Source organism: Taurulus bubalis (assembly GCF_910589615.1).
Source record: "Taurulus bubalis genome assembly, chromosome: 6".
Classification (NCBI taxonomy): Eukaryota; Metazoa; Chordata; class Actinopteri; order Perciformes; family Cottidae; genus Taurulus; species Taurulus bubalis.
Genome location: NC_136594.1, coordinates 9,123,212 through 9,139,493, shown reverse-complemented (window position 1 = coordinate 9,139,493; position 16,282 = coordinate 9,123,212). Strand labels below are relative to the sequence as shown.

General features: G+C 41.0%; 1 protein-coding gene across 1 annotated transcript in view; it reads right to left on the bottom strand.

Annotated features, from left to right (window-relative positions):
- Positions 1–11,946, bottom strand: part of nr3c2 (nuclear receptor subfamily 3, group C, member 2) — a gene marked incomplete at its 3' end in the record, with an annotated part of 60,970 nt that extends 49,024 nt beyond the window's left edge. The window contains exon 1 of the mRNA XM_079220293.1: positions 10,130–11,946. Within this exon, the coding sequence (XP_079076419.1) occupies positions 10,130–11,937 (1,808 nt within the window). The 5' untranslated portion in view covers positions 11,938–11,946. The remainder of the gene's footprint in view (positions 1–10,129) is intronic.
- Between the last annotated feature and the right edge of the window lie 4,336 nt (positions 11,947–16,282).

The following is a 16,282-nucleotide window of genomic DNA, read 5'->3' as shown; positions in this document are numbered from 1 at the left end:
TGCATGCATCATCCTAGCAGAAGTGAATTGACTGAAAATGTAATTGTATGTATTCATTATAACCAATCGTTGGCTTGAATCGTGGTTTGACTTTCTGGTTCAGGCTCCCAAATCAATAACCCACAATGAGAAAATGGAATCCTGGAAGACCACTGATTCCTGTGACTAAATAAAAAATAACTCAAGTGTTAATGGCACCAGACTTAATACCTGAATCTTGACCTACATTACATATCTTCATCGTTCCTCCTTTATAACCTAATGACTCAAATGGCACTAAACCACAAATGAGAAAAGATGCACCTGTGAGCATGCCTATGTTGTTACTCAAACAACAAGTCAAGCAAGGTGTTGAAGTGCTTCTTTCCCTTTCTCCAAGTCCCAGCAGCTGAGTGAGATTGGGAATAAAAGCAGAAGATCCGACTTAACAATCAAAACCCCAAAACCAAAGAGCCATGGACAGTATTTAGTTGATACCATCATGGTGTCCAATCAACAATCTGACTGTTGCAACTCTGTTTGGCTCATTTTCAGTAACCAGTGTGGCATGAAAGCGTGTTAGCTTGCTAGCTAAATAGTAGACAACAAGCTAGTTATTCATTTTGATGTGAGTATTTTGCATTTTGGTTATGTTTTTTTTGTCATGCCCTTGGTGTGTAAAGGCCCTAATGGAGATCAGTTTTACAAACAAAAGGTAATTTATCCCCATTATTGTATTGGTGGCAGATGTCTGAGATTGACATCTCAAAACCTAGACAAGTGAAAACAAAACTACCCGACCTGAGGTAAGGGAGAAAGAAACATGTTTGTGTGTGTGTATATGTGTGTGTGTGTGTGTGTGTGTGTGTGTGTGTGTGTGTGTGTGTGTGTGTGTGTGTGTGTGTGTGTGTGTGTGTGTGTGTGTCTGTAATTTGAGAAAGCTGACCCTTTAATATCCCTTCAATAATGACTTTTCTTCTCTCTTCTGCTGAAAACAGAAATCAGATTACACTTCCTGCCAAACACGTTTACCCTTCTGAAGCATCAGGTACGCAAATGATCTCTCCAAACAGGTTCAGTTTTGTATAGTATATTTTTCTTTCAGCTGTCACTTGCTTCTTGGAAGCTCCTCTTTACCTGCTGAGTTAGTGCGCCATACGGCCGGCAGTGACGCTACATACATGATTTGTGCAGCTGGAGGAGCTGAACCCTAAATAACAGAAATTCCATGGGATGGTCTTTTATGGACTTAGATAAATGCTTGACAAAGGACACAAATCATTTAGTTATTTCCCCCACAGCAAAGACGCCCAGAAAATGTGTGTTTTCTAGGTCACCACCATGATGGCAGTTTTTAATCAATGATATGTTTTCAAGGCTTAAACGTGTGAACTGGGTGTTTCTGGGATTTTACCTTATTTGGGCATGTTGTTTTTTTTTATTCCCAGAAGTCAGTTGAAAAGGTCTATGAGTGTAAGAGATACAGTACAGTACACATGTTAGTATGCACTTTATTACTTCTCGTGTGTGAGCTGTAGTATCTGTGAGACAAATTTAATAAAAAGGATTGGTTATAGTGCTACATGTGCTATTAATCAAGAGGTGCTTTAAAAACCCAATTTAGATAAAGCTATCTAATAATTTATCTTAGTTAATAATTAAAAATTGTCATCACCCAATTAACATCTTGGCAGCAAAGCAAATAGATGCATTGACTAAAAAGAAACTACCTGCGGAAAAAATGGAAATTGCAAGAATAATATCTCTGAAGGTCACTGTATCAAAAGCCGCCAAACCATTTGGAGGAACCTAAAAAGGGGTCGGCTTCTGACTTTCTTTTTTCTATTTCATTCAGATCATTTCTTTCTGTTTAATCTGCCTTTCGGGTATTTGTGTAATGAATTAAATGATGAACAAAGTTATTCATGTTTAAAGTCAGTCACAGCCCCACTTTTCTGAATCATGGGTTCTGCTGATGTTTAAGTTTGTGTGGATGCACGTTGTGTGTGTGTATTTGTGAGAAAATAGTGTTATGTAAAAGGTCCCAGAATAACCCCCACCACCACCACCACCAACACACACACAAACACACAAACACACACTTTTTATTTGAGCCAACTATGCATGACCTACTTTGGGAACCTTTTCAAGCTGAACAATTAACATTCTTTGAAGCGTCTTCCTTTATGGCATCCTTTCCATGGAGGACAAACACTGGGTTTAAAAGTAAGCACTTTGGCATGAATACTTGGGCAAATTCTAATTAAACATGAATGATAAAGGCATGCCTTGTTTGCTTAGTCAAGTATATCAGGAAACCAGAGGAAGACAATAATACTCCTGAAGAGTGAGTTGAGATGGGTTCTCCGCTTCCTCTCCACCAAAAGTGAAATATAGATCTCGTTCTTTTTTATAGCTCTGAATGAATTATGGCAATTACATCTGCCTGCATTTAGCTCTACAAACAATTATTTTTTATTTATGACAATAGTGATGGGCTCTTATGACCAGTTAATCTTTGTAATTTGTGATTTAATGTGTACATATTTCCCTGTAGTCGCTCTATAATACTGATACCAGTGTGTTGCTACATCATCTCGGATGTCTGTGCATTACATTCAGCTTCCCCTCCACACAAAGCATCATGACTCAGGTGATCTTGAAGAATACTTGTGAGATTTCTTGAAGACTGCTTGCGTGCTAAGTAAAACAAAGTGCTGCCATTCAGCTCCATTATTTCACACAGCAGCACACTATAAAAATCAAGGCATTCATCACAAAACAGAGTCATGCACTATGCTTTGTTGCAGCTACGGTATTTAGTTTCCTCCTCCTTTATGTCGTGAGTTAATGACCTCAACAACAGAAGGGAATGTCAGCGGTAGGTAATAGAGAGTAGATCTCCAACTGCAGGATTGGCCGAGCGGAAATCTGGCCCTCTGTCACCAGACTGTGTTTCAGGAAGAAGTTCAAATGAGGACAAGACGAGCATTCACATCCCAGGAGCCTTGGCCAGCAGAAACCACTCTTGTATTAGTGTGTCAAGTCCGGCCTAAAATGTGTTCTGCTGCTGCTGTTGTTGTTTTTTGTTGTTGTTAGCGGTGGTGGCCATGTTGTGTGTGCATGTGCGTGTGTTTGCGTGTGTGTGTGTGTGTGCGTGGCTCCGCGTGGGAGAAGCAGAGTGGAGACTTTTAACATGGATTCTTTTCTTTGCAACAAAAGGATCTGATCATTGTGCCACACAATGTTCTTTGAAAAAGATTACATCCACTGTAGGCATTTACTCCTACGCTTTAATCGCACAAAGTAAAAAAAAAAAGAAATATTCCATTCATGAAGCTGGAACAGAAAGCTGGCTTTCATTGGGTCGTTGTAGCTATACCTGGTGTGATAACATTGTTGGACGTTTAGATCTGTTCTGAAACTTTGTGTACAAGCTTCTTTTTCTCTCTTTCTCTTTTGGGAAGAGGTAACAAATGCAATCTCAATCTCCCCGGCCGCTTCACTAGGGGCAGCCCACTGCTCCTTAATACTAAGGATGCAGAGAATACATTTCATGTATGTATGTAAAAGTATGTACTATGACAATTACTTCTAAAATAAAAATAATGTCATCTTAATTAACCAAAGCTCTGAGCTACTGTAGTAAAACAATGAACCCACTTTGACTATTTGGTGAGCATTTGACTGAGAAAGCAATATTATTGTGGTGTTTAACAGAGCTACTAGCAAAACAAAATGCTAATAGTGACTTTTCCTTTTTCCTTTAAAACAGCGTCAATATATTTTTGGGCCAGTGGCCAAGTTGTAAAACACAATATTGACATATTATCACCTTATAAAGTTGTTGTGGTCGACTTATTTGCAGAAATAGCTTATTTGCAAATCCAGCACAAAGAGCTCTGTTTTGGTCTCCACTAAGTCCTAGGGAGAACACATTTAGTCTAATATGAATTAAAAAAACATGTTTTAAGGCAATTGTTTCAGATTTTCTTGCTTTTCAAGCTTTATGGATTTCAAACTAGTTTTGGTTAAACGTTGTGAAATATAGACATAAGTTGGAAGAAGATATACTAACATTTTACGTTTCTACATGAAAACCATCGGAGCTAACAGTAGCAGAGAATATTAGCACTTCTGTGCTACGCAAACTACTAAAGGTATACTGAATGTCTGCACATGCTGCATTGGCTTTTCAATAATTTAGACAGTAGATAAAGACGGTGATTGCTTGAACAGTGTTGCTCCTTAATGTCATTGTCTTCGGCCTCAGGCGCCATTGGGATGATTCGCTTTTACAATGTGATCTATGGGCTTTAGCTTCTATCTTTATCTGTTTCACCACTTTTCGCTGCTGAATCAGTCCGACATCATGGATATATTCTTCAAACGCATATTATAGATGTTTCTGCTTTTCTCTGAAATCTCTTTTGCTTTATTCCAAAAGTTAGATCATATTTATTCAGTATGTGACTGTGTGGGCTCCATGATAGCTGCGACAGCTTGACAGAGTAGCAGCAGTGGGCAGGGCTTAGCAAAGGGTCAATTGAGGAAGTCCATCGCATCAATGAATGGCGATTTGTTGGGCAGCAAAGGATAGCAAAAATGAACTAAACTGCATCCTAATATGAGGCTATAAAACAGCATTAACAGCATGATGGCACTAAGCTTCTCCTCTGTGAGAAAAATTTGAAAATCTCTCTCTCAAGATCAAGCACAAATATCTCTGCGCAGTCTAGAGTGGTTTACAAACTCCCTGCAGCCATTTAACCCTTTGCCTAAAACAAAAACTCTCACAACTAGAATCACCTTGCAGCCAGGGTCTAAAATAACTCTCAAGGAGCTTTTATTTTAGCCAGCCATTCATTTCTAAAGAAATAATCTTATATTTTAAGAACAGCAGACAGTAGAATGTTACCAGTCGGACCAGCTATGCAACTCATACTGTACCTTGAAAACAGTTTCACCACTCTGCTCTACACAGCCTCCAATCCACCCACACCAATGAGTGATAGGCTGCCCAGAAAATGGCAAAAACTGGATCTTGTGGGTTGTATTATTATATTTTTTTTCTTCAGGTGTTTTATTTATTTAGATTTTTCACAGTAGACATCCATCCTTTTTTGCCATGCAAAAATACTCACAAAAGATGGGAAACATTAAAAATATATATATAATTTGATTCAGCTAATTGTCTATCTGAAGTAAAGAGAAACTGTTTTCGGCAGTAGAGTGGTTCTGGTGTATCAGATGCTTCAAGGCTGACCTTGGACATAAGAAATCCTATTACAAGATACATAAATATATTTTCAATGGTCAATAAATATAGAAGTAGTTTTCTTGCCTTCATGAACCAGACAGTGTCACGCTCCTCACTATAAACTGATTCATAAGTTGAAATCCTAAAGAAAGTCTTGCACTGACTGTCTTTATTCTCAAGCTCGATGGAAAAACCTGGCTATTATCTGCTTGGTAGAACGAGTTGATTGTCATCACTCACTGTTGGACTGTTGCACTGAAAGTATGAATTTAAGGCACCATATACAGACAGTTCAGAATATATTTTTGATATATAGTATTTCAGTCTATGTGAAACACATATAACATGACAAATGTTACACCTTTGATCATATTAACATTGTTTAAATGTCTCAAATGTTAAGTTTCTACATAAAAACCTATGACGCTATCATTAGCAGAGTACATTACCTGGCATTAGTACTGTTATGCTACTCAGGCTAAGGTATACTGACTGTATAACACATTGCGTTTTAATGATTGTACCAGCAAATAAAGACCGACCCGGCTTTACAGGAACATAGTTGTTCCTTAAGTCCATTGTCAAAGGGTCAATTGCATCTTCTTAATGTGCAGGGTACCTTTACAATGGTTTTGAGTGCTATACTGCATTTCATTGAAAATAACTATTGGCTGATATCAAATAGTCACAATATCCTTCAATGGTCAATCAATTATTAACACACTCAAAAAACATGACCTTTTCCCCCCAGTGTCTTCTCAAACCACAACAGAGTCTGTATTAATCATAAAATTCCTTTTGAGACAACTATTAGTATATGAAAAAAAAATTAAACCTACGTATGTCTTCTTTTAAATGAAATTACACTTCTTCAGTGAGAATCTCAAGAATGTACTGCACACTATAAGTGTTAGTTGACTTTAATCCTCAGCTGGTTGACCCCAAGTTATTCATTAAATGTGAATAGTTCCTGCCATCCACGCTGCATATGTTTTTTTACCAATATATGGGCTGGTTGTCGCATTCATCAGTAACCAAAGAATTAGATTTAAGAGTGCACCCTTGAAATGACTCGCACTTGATGACTGGCAGGCCTGCATTTAAGACACCTTTAAGAATTTATACACATTCAAAAGAGTTAGCGAAACAAGGTTCTTGTGCGTTTTTCTAAAGCTATATGACATTAAATCACATTGAATCAAGGGGTTGCGAGTTGAAAAAGAGTGACTCAGAAAAAAACCATGAACCTGTTTCTTGAAATTTGTCAGTATATATGAGATTATGATGAATGATACACAGTAATAATTAAATGAAGAAAAAAACCTTTTGACAGTACACACATAATAAATACACATCTATAAGACAACATCTTTGCCAGAGTAGTTTTGACAGATGAGACCCACAAAGCCATTCCCCAACACTTACACCTGTAACATCCTTTTCACAACTAAAACAAGCAGCTGCCCGCTTTATAGGCAGGAACCCATAATGCACTGGGAGCCCCTGTGCATGCCTGGTGTTGGGATTTAATTGGATATTAGTATCCAGCAGTGTCTGAATTAATCAAATCATTTCCATCCATTAATTTAGTGGAGGAACATACAATTAAAGCCTTATTAGTGTGCTCTCAGGAGTATGCCTTTTCATCCCTCTGCAGAACATTGAGGGTTGGCCAGAGTCCAGTGCAAAGCATTCTCCCTGCTTGAATCTGGTGCTTCCTCATGATGGACACTGTTAAACTGGCCTCAAGCTTAAAGCGAGGGAAATGTCGGCATATTGTAAAGTACTACTTTTCCCGAGGCAATAATAAGAGCTCATCTAAATGAAAAAATAAAAATAAAATACATTGTTGGCTTCTATTTTGAGTCTTTACCATTTGTCAGATTATGAAATTATTAGGCCAGGGGACTGACACGTTTTAGAGTAATTCTATTTGGTGAAACATTACTGTGAAAACCAGGACAGAAATACCCTAAATAGGGTGAAAAGAGATTTGGAGATTTAGACAGCGAACAAACATAATCCAGCACACAAATGTAGGTCATCTAATGATAATTTCCATGTTTTCATATTTCATACAAGTCTGACTTGCTTCATAATGAATTTAAAACTACAGTCCACAGCTTTTTAAATAGTCTTCAAGAGAATAAACAAAGGAATTTAACTTTGTTGTCTCTAATCCAGACAATACACCGGCAGAGACACCTAATTTGATTTAGCATTACGTTTAAATCAATCATTACATAAATATAACAATTCTGGTTAGGGTGACTTATTTCATTCCCCTTCCTCTTCTCTTGTGAATCTGAGTTAAAAGGTTTTTGCACAACGTAATCCAGACTGCTCAGATGAGCAGCCATTTTTAATTAAAACCATTTACACAGGAAACCAAAGTGAGGAAAAAAAACGAGCCAAGGGATTTTACACTCTGTCATCCAAGGCTTCAGCGGATCAAAGAGTTTTAGTTGTGCTTTTTAATGGTTACGTAACATTTTTGCCTATGAAATATTGGACCTGGGAACCATGTAGTCAGCCTAACGCTCGGCAGTGCCACAGATTTCCTGCAGTGCATTTTCAGATTTCAGGCAGGATACAATAAACCCATGTTTATGTCTAAGTATAGCTGTCAATCAATACAATACTACTGGTGTAACAGAACACTGAAAGTAGGCAGTAACGTAAAAAAAAAAAAAAATGCATTCTACCTAAGACAGTTCTATATCTATCTTGTATGTATGTATGTATGTATGTATGTATGTATGTGTTTGTGCCTATCTGCTTCTTTGCCTGCCTGGCTGGCTGCCATGTGGCCCAACTCTTACTGTCATCCTGTCTGACATTTGGGCTAAGCTGGATCTCATTATGACCAAGGTGGCAGTGATCCCGTCAACATCGCTTTGGCTCCTGCCATATGGGTCGCCTCCAAGGTAACAAGGCTGTATCAGTCTCCTCAGAGCTGCGAGCCTTGTCATAGCATGCACACAAACACACACACACACACACACACACACACACACACACACACACACACACACACACACATACATACTCAGACAGACGGAGTATCTACTCTCGAGACAAGTGTGCATTGTACATATAAAGCTGAATAAACGTGTCAAATAGAGAAGACATAAATAACCCTCATGATCAGATAATCAGGTCAGATCTATGGGTTGGCGTTCTGTGAATAAATACAGACACAGAACATGCTTACTATACATGCTTGCCACAGGAAAGACATAAATATAAACAGTGAAATCAATGTAATGTAGTTTTTATGAGCTATGAATCAGGTAATAATTAATCTGTCATCAGTTAGATGTCTTAATAAATTTAGCTTGTTAGATATATAATAGTCCGGTGTGACCAAATCAGACTAGAATTATGATAGATGCATAAAACATACAAATTGAACAACAACCATTGGCAATGTTTTGCATTTTGCTCCAGTAAATCAGTGTGCAATTCTACGATAGTAGTCAGAGAGGTAACACCGATAAACTGACGTTCTCCCAGTCCCTTCCTCCAAACTGAAACTGCAATCTGAACTGCAGAAGCTGAAGAAAATGAAAACTAGGCAACTGAACTTAGCAGGGCAATCAGGGGAGATCTGCAAAGTTGGTTTCCACAAATTCAATCAGGAAAGCTTTTGATCTAATAAATCTCAATTTTTGAGATGCTGTGCAACATCACTGCCCAAAGTCGGTCTGGAATTGTCATGATCAAGTCTCAGTCAAACATAGCGGAGCAACGCACATCACCATACCGGCAGCAGCTCAAATGCTGCACTTCTCTTACAGCAAGTGTCAGACTCTTATCAAGGCTGTGCAACTAAGCAGGAAGTCATTTACGACTTTGTGTAGTGCTTTTTTGCAACCGCTCATAAAAGGTGTGACTTTATAACTTCACATGCATAAATACAAGATAGCCATGTAGTTTATAATAACACCAATAGACAGTAAATGCTGATAAAATACACAGAAATCATATCATACCCAGATGCCCTGGACCACAAACCTTTCTTCTGATTTACTGCAACTCTCACTGTGTATACTTCTGTATTTTCAACAATGATACCATGTGTTTCATGGTCAAGATAATGGCTTTGATATTCACTGTTATTAATCGTGTTGATGATAATTTACTTCCTTCGGCTTCACATGCAACTAGGACACTGCGATACTCTGGAAACACAACTGTGTCAAAGTTGCACTTTGCCAGATTGGCGCCTATTATAGATTTTTTTCTCTCTCCCTTTGGCCTGTTTGTTTTGTTTCAGCCCCCACCCTCACAAAACAAACTGTTTATTTCATCAGTTTGGCAACAAAAGCATGTGATCAATCATTCATAATTTATGATGCAGCCAATCGCTTTGGGCCCATAAAAACATATATTTGCATTACACAAGGTCTTAGCTGGACCTCCCGATAACAGACCAATATATATATTGTTGTTGTGCATACACACGGGTCCCTGATCTGATAAGAGGTAAACTTTGCCTCTGTTTTACAGTAGACCACAGGGCAGTGCTAGCAGGGATGATGTTGTGATCACATGCTACTATAACAATGACCTGGACCCCGTCCTTTAATTCCTGTTCCCCCAGCCAGCATCCCGCTGCCTTTCCCAAGCCCTGCTGTTATTATTTTTGCACTGTTCAAAGCAAACGCCCTAAGTCCCTTGTGTAATATGAGTCGCTCTGTAACAAACTGGTATACTCACACAAAAACAAGGAAAAAGGAGAAAAAAATTGCTTCTCACTGTAAAGCTGAACTTTTTCAATACTTATCACAACTCTGAAAACGCCACAGCTTTCAAGCCAGAGATGTGACGGCGATACACGGAAAGGCACTCACTCGGACGACATAGAGAGGTCTTCATTGTCCTTACCTTGTCATGCTGTCCGTGATGCAGTTCTGACCCAGGTATCCCTCACCTCTGCCGGACAGTGACCCCTGTGACATGCCCGGCCGAGATTTCCACGACTCCATTAACGCCGTTACGGGCGAAATTAGATTCAATAAAGGGTTGGACTGGTCCCTCACATCATGCCGCGTGAAAGACATTGTTCCTTGCGCTCCAATCTGGTAATGGAATGAATGTCCACCGGAATTAACTCCAACAATGGCCGATGTGGGCATGCTGTTATTCTCTTGGTAATAGCTGCCATCAGGGGTCTCCTGCTTAACCCCTTTAGACAGGACATTGTTGGAGAACGCATCGGGCTCATAGGTCCCATTCATAGAGGGGACAGGGGGTCCTAAGATACCAGAAAGACTGTATTCATCAATGTTATTCCTCAGGGACAAGTAGGTGGTCTCAGATGCAGGATAGAGACTATGGGATGGTGACTGCTCACAATAGGGCTGTTGGTTCATACATCCCTCATCTTTGTTTGGCTCACTCTTAATCTGTGTGATAAAAGGTGTGCTACTCACATTACATTTGGAGCTGCCTAAACACATGCTCCGGAAGTCAGTCCCAGGCTCGTTCTTAATGTACTTAACCATGCCCATCTGGTCTAAGCCGACGTTGAACACCTCCCCGTCTAACATCTCTACTTTGGGGAATTCAAAGTTCTTGAAGTCTGTGTCTCTGGTCATACCTGCTGCTTCTGGGCTGTTGGTGTCATTCTGCACCAAGCCCAGTCCGCCAGCAGGACTGCACACAGGAAACCCACCTGACGAGGGGTTCTGTGGGCTGCTGACAGTCATGGTGCCCCCTTTGGCCGGACTGGAGATGGAGGGCCTTGCTGGGTTGCCGTTGTTGGCAGTGCTGGTGCAGCAGCCACCTGTGGGGCTCGATACAGATGACCGAATGTTACAGGTAGTGCTGCAGGACGGAGGCGATCTCACACTGCTCATACTCTGGGGGCTGGACATGGGGGACCTCATGACGTTGAGCGGGCTGGTGAGAGGTGGTGAGCCCACGGTGCTGGACTCCACGGGGCTACATGTGGCTGAATTCCTGCGCTTGATGTTGGCCAGAGCTGCAGCACAAGACGTCTGGCTGACAGGACTATTGATGGACGAGCACACCGGTCCAAAACACGTCGGAGGACTGGTGGTTGACGACACCATATTGTTGCTGCCCCCCGGGCTGGAGATGGAGCTGGAGGTCTGAGGGCTGCAGGACAGAGATGAGGCCAGCATAGAGGCAGAGCTAACTGGAGTCCCAGTGGTGCATTCTCTGGGAGTGGTGCTGGGCTGCTGGAACCCAAATGGCTTTGACTTGGGGCTCTTTGTGGATCCACACTGGGTCTCTTCTAGAGCACGTCCGCACACTGTATACATCTTCCCAGGGCTGCTATTGCCCCCATGCTGGGTAAAGGCAAAGTCTGCCTCCCTGGCAGCATTCATATACAGGCCCATAGACTCAGCCACGGTCTTGGAAAGCTCTTTAGAGTCAATGTCCTGCTTATGACCATGGAGGGAGTTGTTGAAGTGTGGGAGAACAAATGGCTGGTTCTGGCCGAGTCGAAGCATCGGCTGCTCCTGCTTCTTTGTATTGTTGTCTTTGCAGTCGGTGGTTGGGCTCCCAGCAGGGCAGCTGACATTGACTATGTCCATCAGGATATCGCTGCTAGTCAGACTTGAATCCCCTGTGCTGCAGCAGTGCTCCATGGCAATGGGGACCTGCGACCATCTGTTCTCTGTATCACTTCCATCAAATAAACTTTGGTATCTTTTGGTCTCCATTGCTGGCTCATTGATTCCCCTGGTAAATGAAGAAAAGAAGAAGAAAAAAGAATAAGACAAGCTGGACACAATTGGTATTGGTGTAATAATAATAGTTGAGTAACAGGTTGTATTAAGGGTGTGTTCATTCAGGTGAGACAACATTTCATGTTCATTACTAATGATTCTGAAATGTCAAGTGTAATAATATGGTTTAGGTTTTGCATAGCAGTAAGTTCTGCTTGAGATGATAAAAAATCTTAGAGGCAAAAAAAAGGTAGAGTGAAGGAAAAAGGTCTGTGTGAAGATGTATACATATTATATATACAATGTACATACACTAGATTTTACATTTTTGATCATTTGACTTTTAAACATAAATATAATACTGAGACAAAAACTCAAAAGAGGCTGTATGAACAATATTTTAAATCTGAAAAAATCCAAATCAAGTCAGTACAATATCTCCCCTCTCACAGATGAAGCTCCTCATCACTGCACTACGGGGGATGTACAGTCTTATAACTTGACGAAAACTGCACTGCAAGGGTTAACGTATCTCCGTGACGTCGGCTGGGCTTTTCGTTTAAATTCCCACCTCTGCTGCGTCTCTATTGGACAGCTCGGCCAGAAATCCAGCAGCTTTATCAGGCCCATTCGGGGGTTGGTCGGAAAGCTGTCACTCAATAGTTACTGCTCCTGCAGCCACAACATAGCTGCGACATAACTTAAAATGTTGCTTTAGCGGCTGTGCAAACAGCAGCAACACCACTGGCAACAATCAGACACTTGACAGAGCAGGTTGCAATAATGAGGCATCGCTTCAGGTGATGTTTAAATATGAATCTGTCAGCGGTAACGGTGCACTCTTTGACGGGCTCCCAGCGGCGGAGCAGCCGAGACATCTGAGTTAAAGTTATTCACGTTGCCCGAAAAATGTCCCATGCACATTGTGTGCAGATCCATCGATGCAAAAAAAGACAAAAAGATATCAGAGTGATTATTCCTCCCACTTGCCCCTGCCGTGATTACCCTGCCTCTGTAGGACATGCAACTATCTGCATGTCTCTCCATTTTGCGTTTGCGCAGAATAAATACTAAAAGACGATTTGTGCTGTATTCTAGCTGTTAAAGTTATTATTAAAGTCGTCTCGTTGACAGCTTTTTGAATGACAAGAGGGACTAAGTGCAGAAATAATGAAATATGAATGATTAAAGTCATATCTTTCGTAATAATTTGACAGCACTAGATATTTCTCTGCACCTTTTGACAGATGCTTACAGACGCACACAGTCTGCTATTTAAGTGAGTGCGGTTATTTCCTTTATCGTCCAGAAAGTCTATAAACTTCCTGGCGACTTTTACGATGGACCAGACACAGAGCTAACGGTCCCGGTGTAAAGTTATTACATTTCTCTCCCACCGCAGCAAATGGACCGGCGGATGCAAGTATTCAGTTATCCGACTGAGGAGTTTTGCTTTCATTCTCATCTCAGACCCAGCTCCAAATAAGAATATACAGTCAAACACTGAGCTCCGTCCTTCCTTACCTTAATTACGACATTCAGAGTTGTCAGGTGGCCGTGTTGCTGGGCAGCGATAATCCAGAGGACCAAAAAAATAAATAATAAAAAAAAGACACGCAAAGGCAAAGTCAATAAATATCAACAAATGTGTTCTGCCTACTGTTTCCAATACATAGTTGTCAGTTTGACAGCTAGACGCACTGGTGAAGTCTACTGCGTATTATCACGAGTAATCCTCCACAGCGAGCCGCTGCTCCTGACAGGACGGAACGGCAGCGACGGGTCGGACGACAAGCAAAGCAGATGATCTCACATTATGGCCGCAACAATTTTTTTGCAGATTAGCGATGCCTGGGCCCGAGGTTTACACACACACGCAAAAAAAAAATATGAACATTTTTTTTAATAAAAAACAAACGGAGGAGTCGGTTTGACTTGGAAGTCAGAGCGACGTCATTCTGTGCACATGGACCCTCCTACTGCAACGAGTGCAACACAAACTCCGAGCTGGGGAGGCGGAGGAGAGAGGGGCGGGGCCACGCGCAGGTAGACAGAGCCGCCTGGAAATAGGGCACCGTGCTCAGCGCAGTGTTGTCTGCAATAAAGTCTCTGGGTAACAGCGACGAGCAACTTTGTTCCACATCTCTGTCGACAATGTTAAATAATCCGTCTCATTCCGTCAACAATCATGCTGTTTTTTTTTCTAGTGCCACCTCTGAAATGGTTTACCATATAGAGCTCGTGCACAAGCATGCACGTGCACGCAGACTGGCAATGTACAGTGGAGACAGTATAGCAGCCCTCTCGGACTCACCTTTACAGTGCACATGGATTTTTTTGTAAAAAACATTTTTTTTTAAAAGAAGCCCTGTTAACATGGAGTCATTCTTACTGTAGGAGAGAAATCGAGTCAGACTGGTCAGGATGTTTCTCTGTAACAACACAACAGCTGCTTCCACTAGGTGGAGCAATATTTCTATTGCTGTTGGAAGAGCAAGTCTATTGAGTGGTCAAGATGTCACTTAATTCACTCTGTCAAACTACGATGCACTTCTTTATTTCACACCTCTCATGAAACAGATTGCATGTGCTTGAAACAGATTTATCATTTAGTTAAAATGTTTTCTTTTGTTTTGCCTTTGGTCTGCCAAACTTAAAGCTGTCGTTGTCTTGGCTCATGCGATCGACCACCATCATAAACACATTGGCATGTAGACAAACGTGTCAAGGAAACTACAACATAAAGAAGACATGGTTACAATATCTGTAGGTAGATCTTTTTTATTCTGTTTATTAAACTGAAGCAAAAGACATATAATATAGTGTGTTATTTAAAAATAAAAGCAGGCACTCAATGGGATCAGTAACCACTGAAATTATAATAATAAAGTAGATAAATACCCACAGTTGATTACCTATCAGACCAAAAGTCAAACTGGCATACTGTAACATAGATTGGATGAGATCAACATGGCTGATATGAGAAAGTACATGTTGATCGGTGACATCAACAACAACAATATCGTCTGGACTGAGCTGTTATTTGCATTTCACTTCACCGACATGTCATGGCATTGATGATTTGAGGGTAGACGCTGGTTTCACTCTGGCAACATTCAATAATCAGTTTAAATCTCTGGAGTTGTCAGTCAGTCGAGACACTTCCTGTCGTGTTTACCGTGGCTGCAGAAAGGTGCATGTAGGTTTTAGGATTTGACAGTAGAGCTCTCTGTAGTAGTTTTGAATGTTTTTCTTTATTGCATGTCTGGGTTCTCCCAGCCAGTCTGTAGCAGCCATTAACCAAGCAAGTCAGCCGCAGTAGTTAGATTAGTCAAAGCCATCCAAGCAACACTGCCCACCTCCCTGATATGCCTGTTAATCAGCCATGAATGGGGACCTGCTTTAGAAAAAGCCGGAGAATTGAGATATAACCAATGTTTCCCACCCCCATTCATGCAGCTCCCATTTGTCCATTGCACATAATGGGTGCCAGTCAAACACATCATGGGCAAATCTAATTTAGCCTTGCATCACAGATTTTTCCACAGTGACAGAGTCACAGGGAATAGCAGACTGACAGCAGAACACGGCTGACATGAAATCAGTAATAATTGCCTCCCTCATTGGTAAAAATTTGGGCAGCTCCATTGAGTTCCACTGAGCTTTTGAGCATCGTCGTTTTAGTCAAATCAATGATAATCACACGGCCCTGAAAACATTGTGTATACATGTGAGCTAAAAATAGCTTTGTTTTTACATGGGACAGGGGGGAGGGGGGTCTTTTGGATGAGTGATTGCAATGATTAGGAGCAGGCTTCCACTCCAGTTTAGAGACACAGCAGACAACTCCAGTAGCTGGGAAGGCCAAAGGCAAAACAGAGAGGTGCATGCTGCGCCTCGTGGGGAAAGGTGAATTGGAGCATGTTAACTCTGAAACAAAATACTCGTCAACTCAGCAGAAGACCCTGTCCCCATCGTGTGTGGTAATTACCGAGGTAGTTTTAATCAGGGAAGAAGTCCGTCACCATCATCCTCCCTCAGCTGCTTATTGTTCCAGTTTAGCAGTTATTCATGAGGTTCACTCACACCTGAAGTGATTGTGTAGCGGTCCCACGAGTGAGCCACTTGGTTACACTTCCCTCTTCTTTCTCACAGCTTTGAATTGACTAACATCATTTAGCATTGACTTTACATCCAAAAGTCATTTTTTTGCAACATAGGCTGCTAGAATATTAAACCTGCAATAGCAGATCATTTCTTCTCGCCGCTAAGGGAGCATAGAGAAGCTGTAAAAACAACATCTATCAACTGCTAAGTTGATATTGTGAACTCTTAAGAT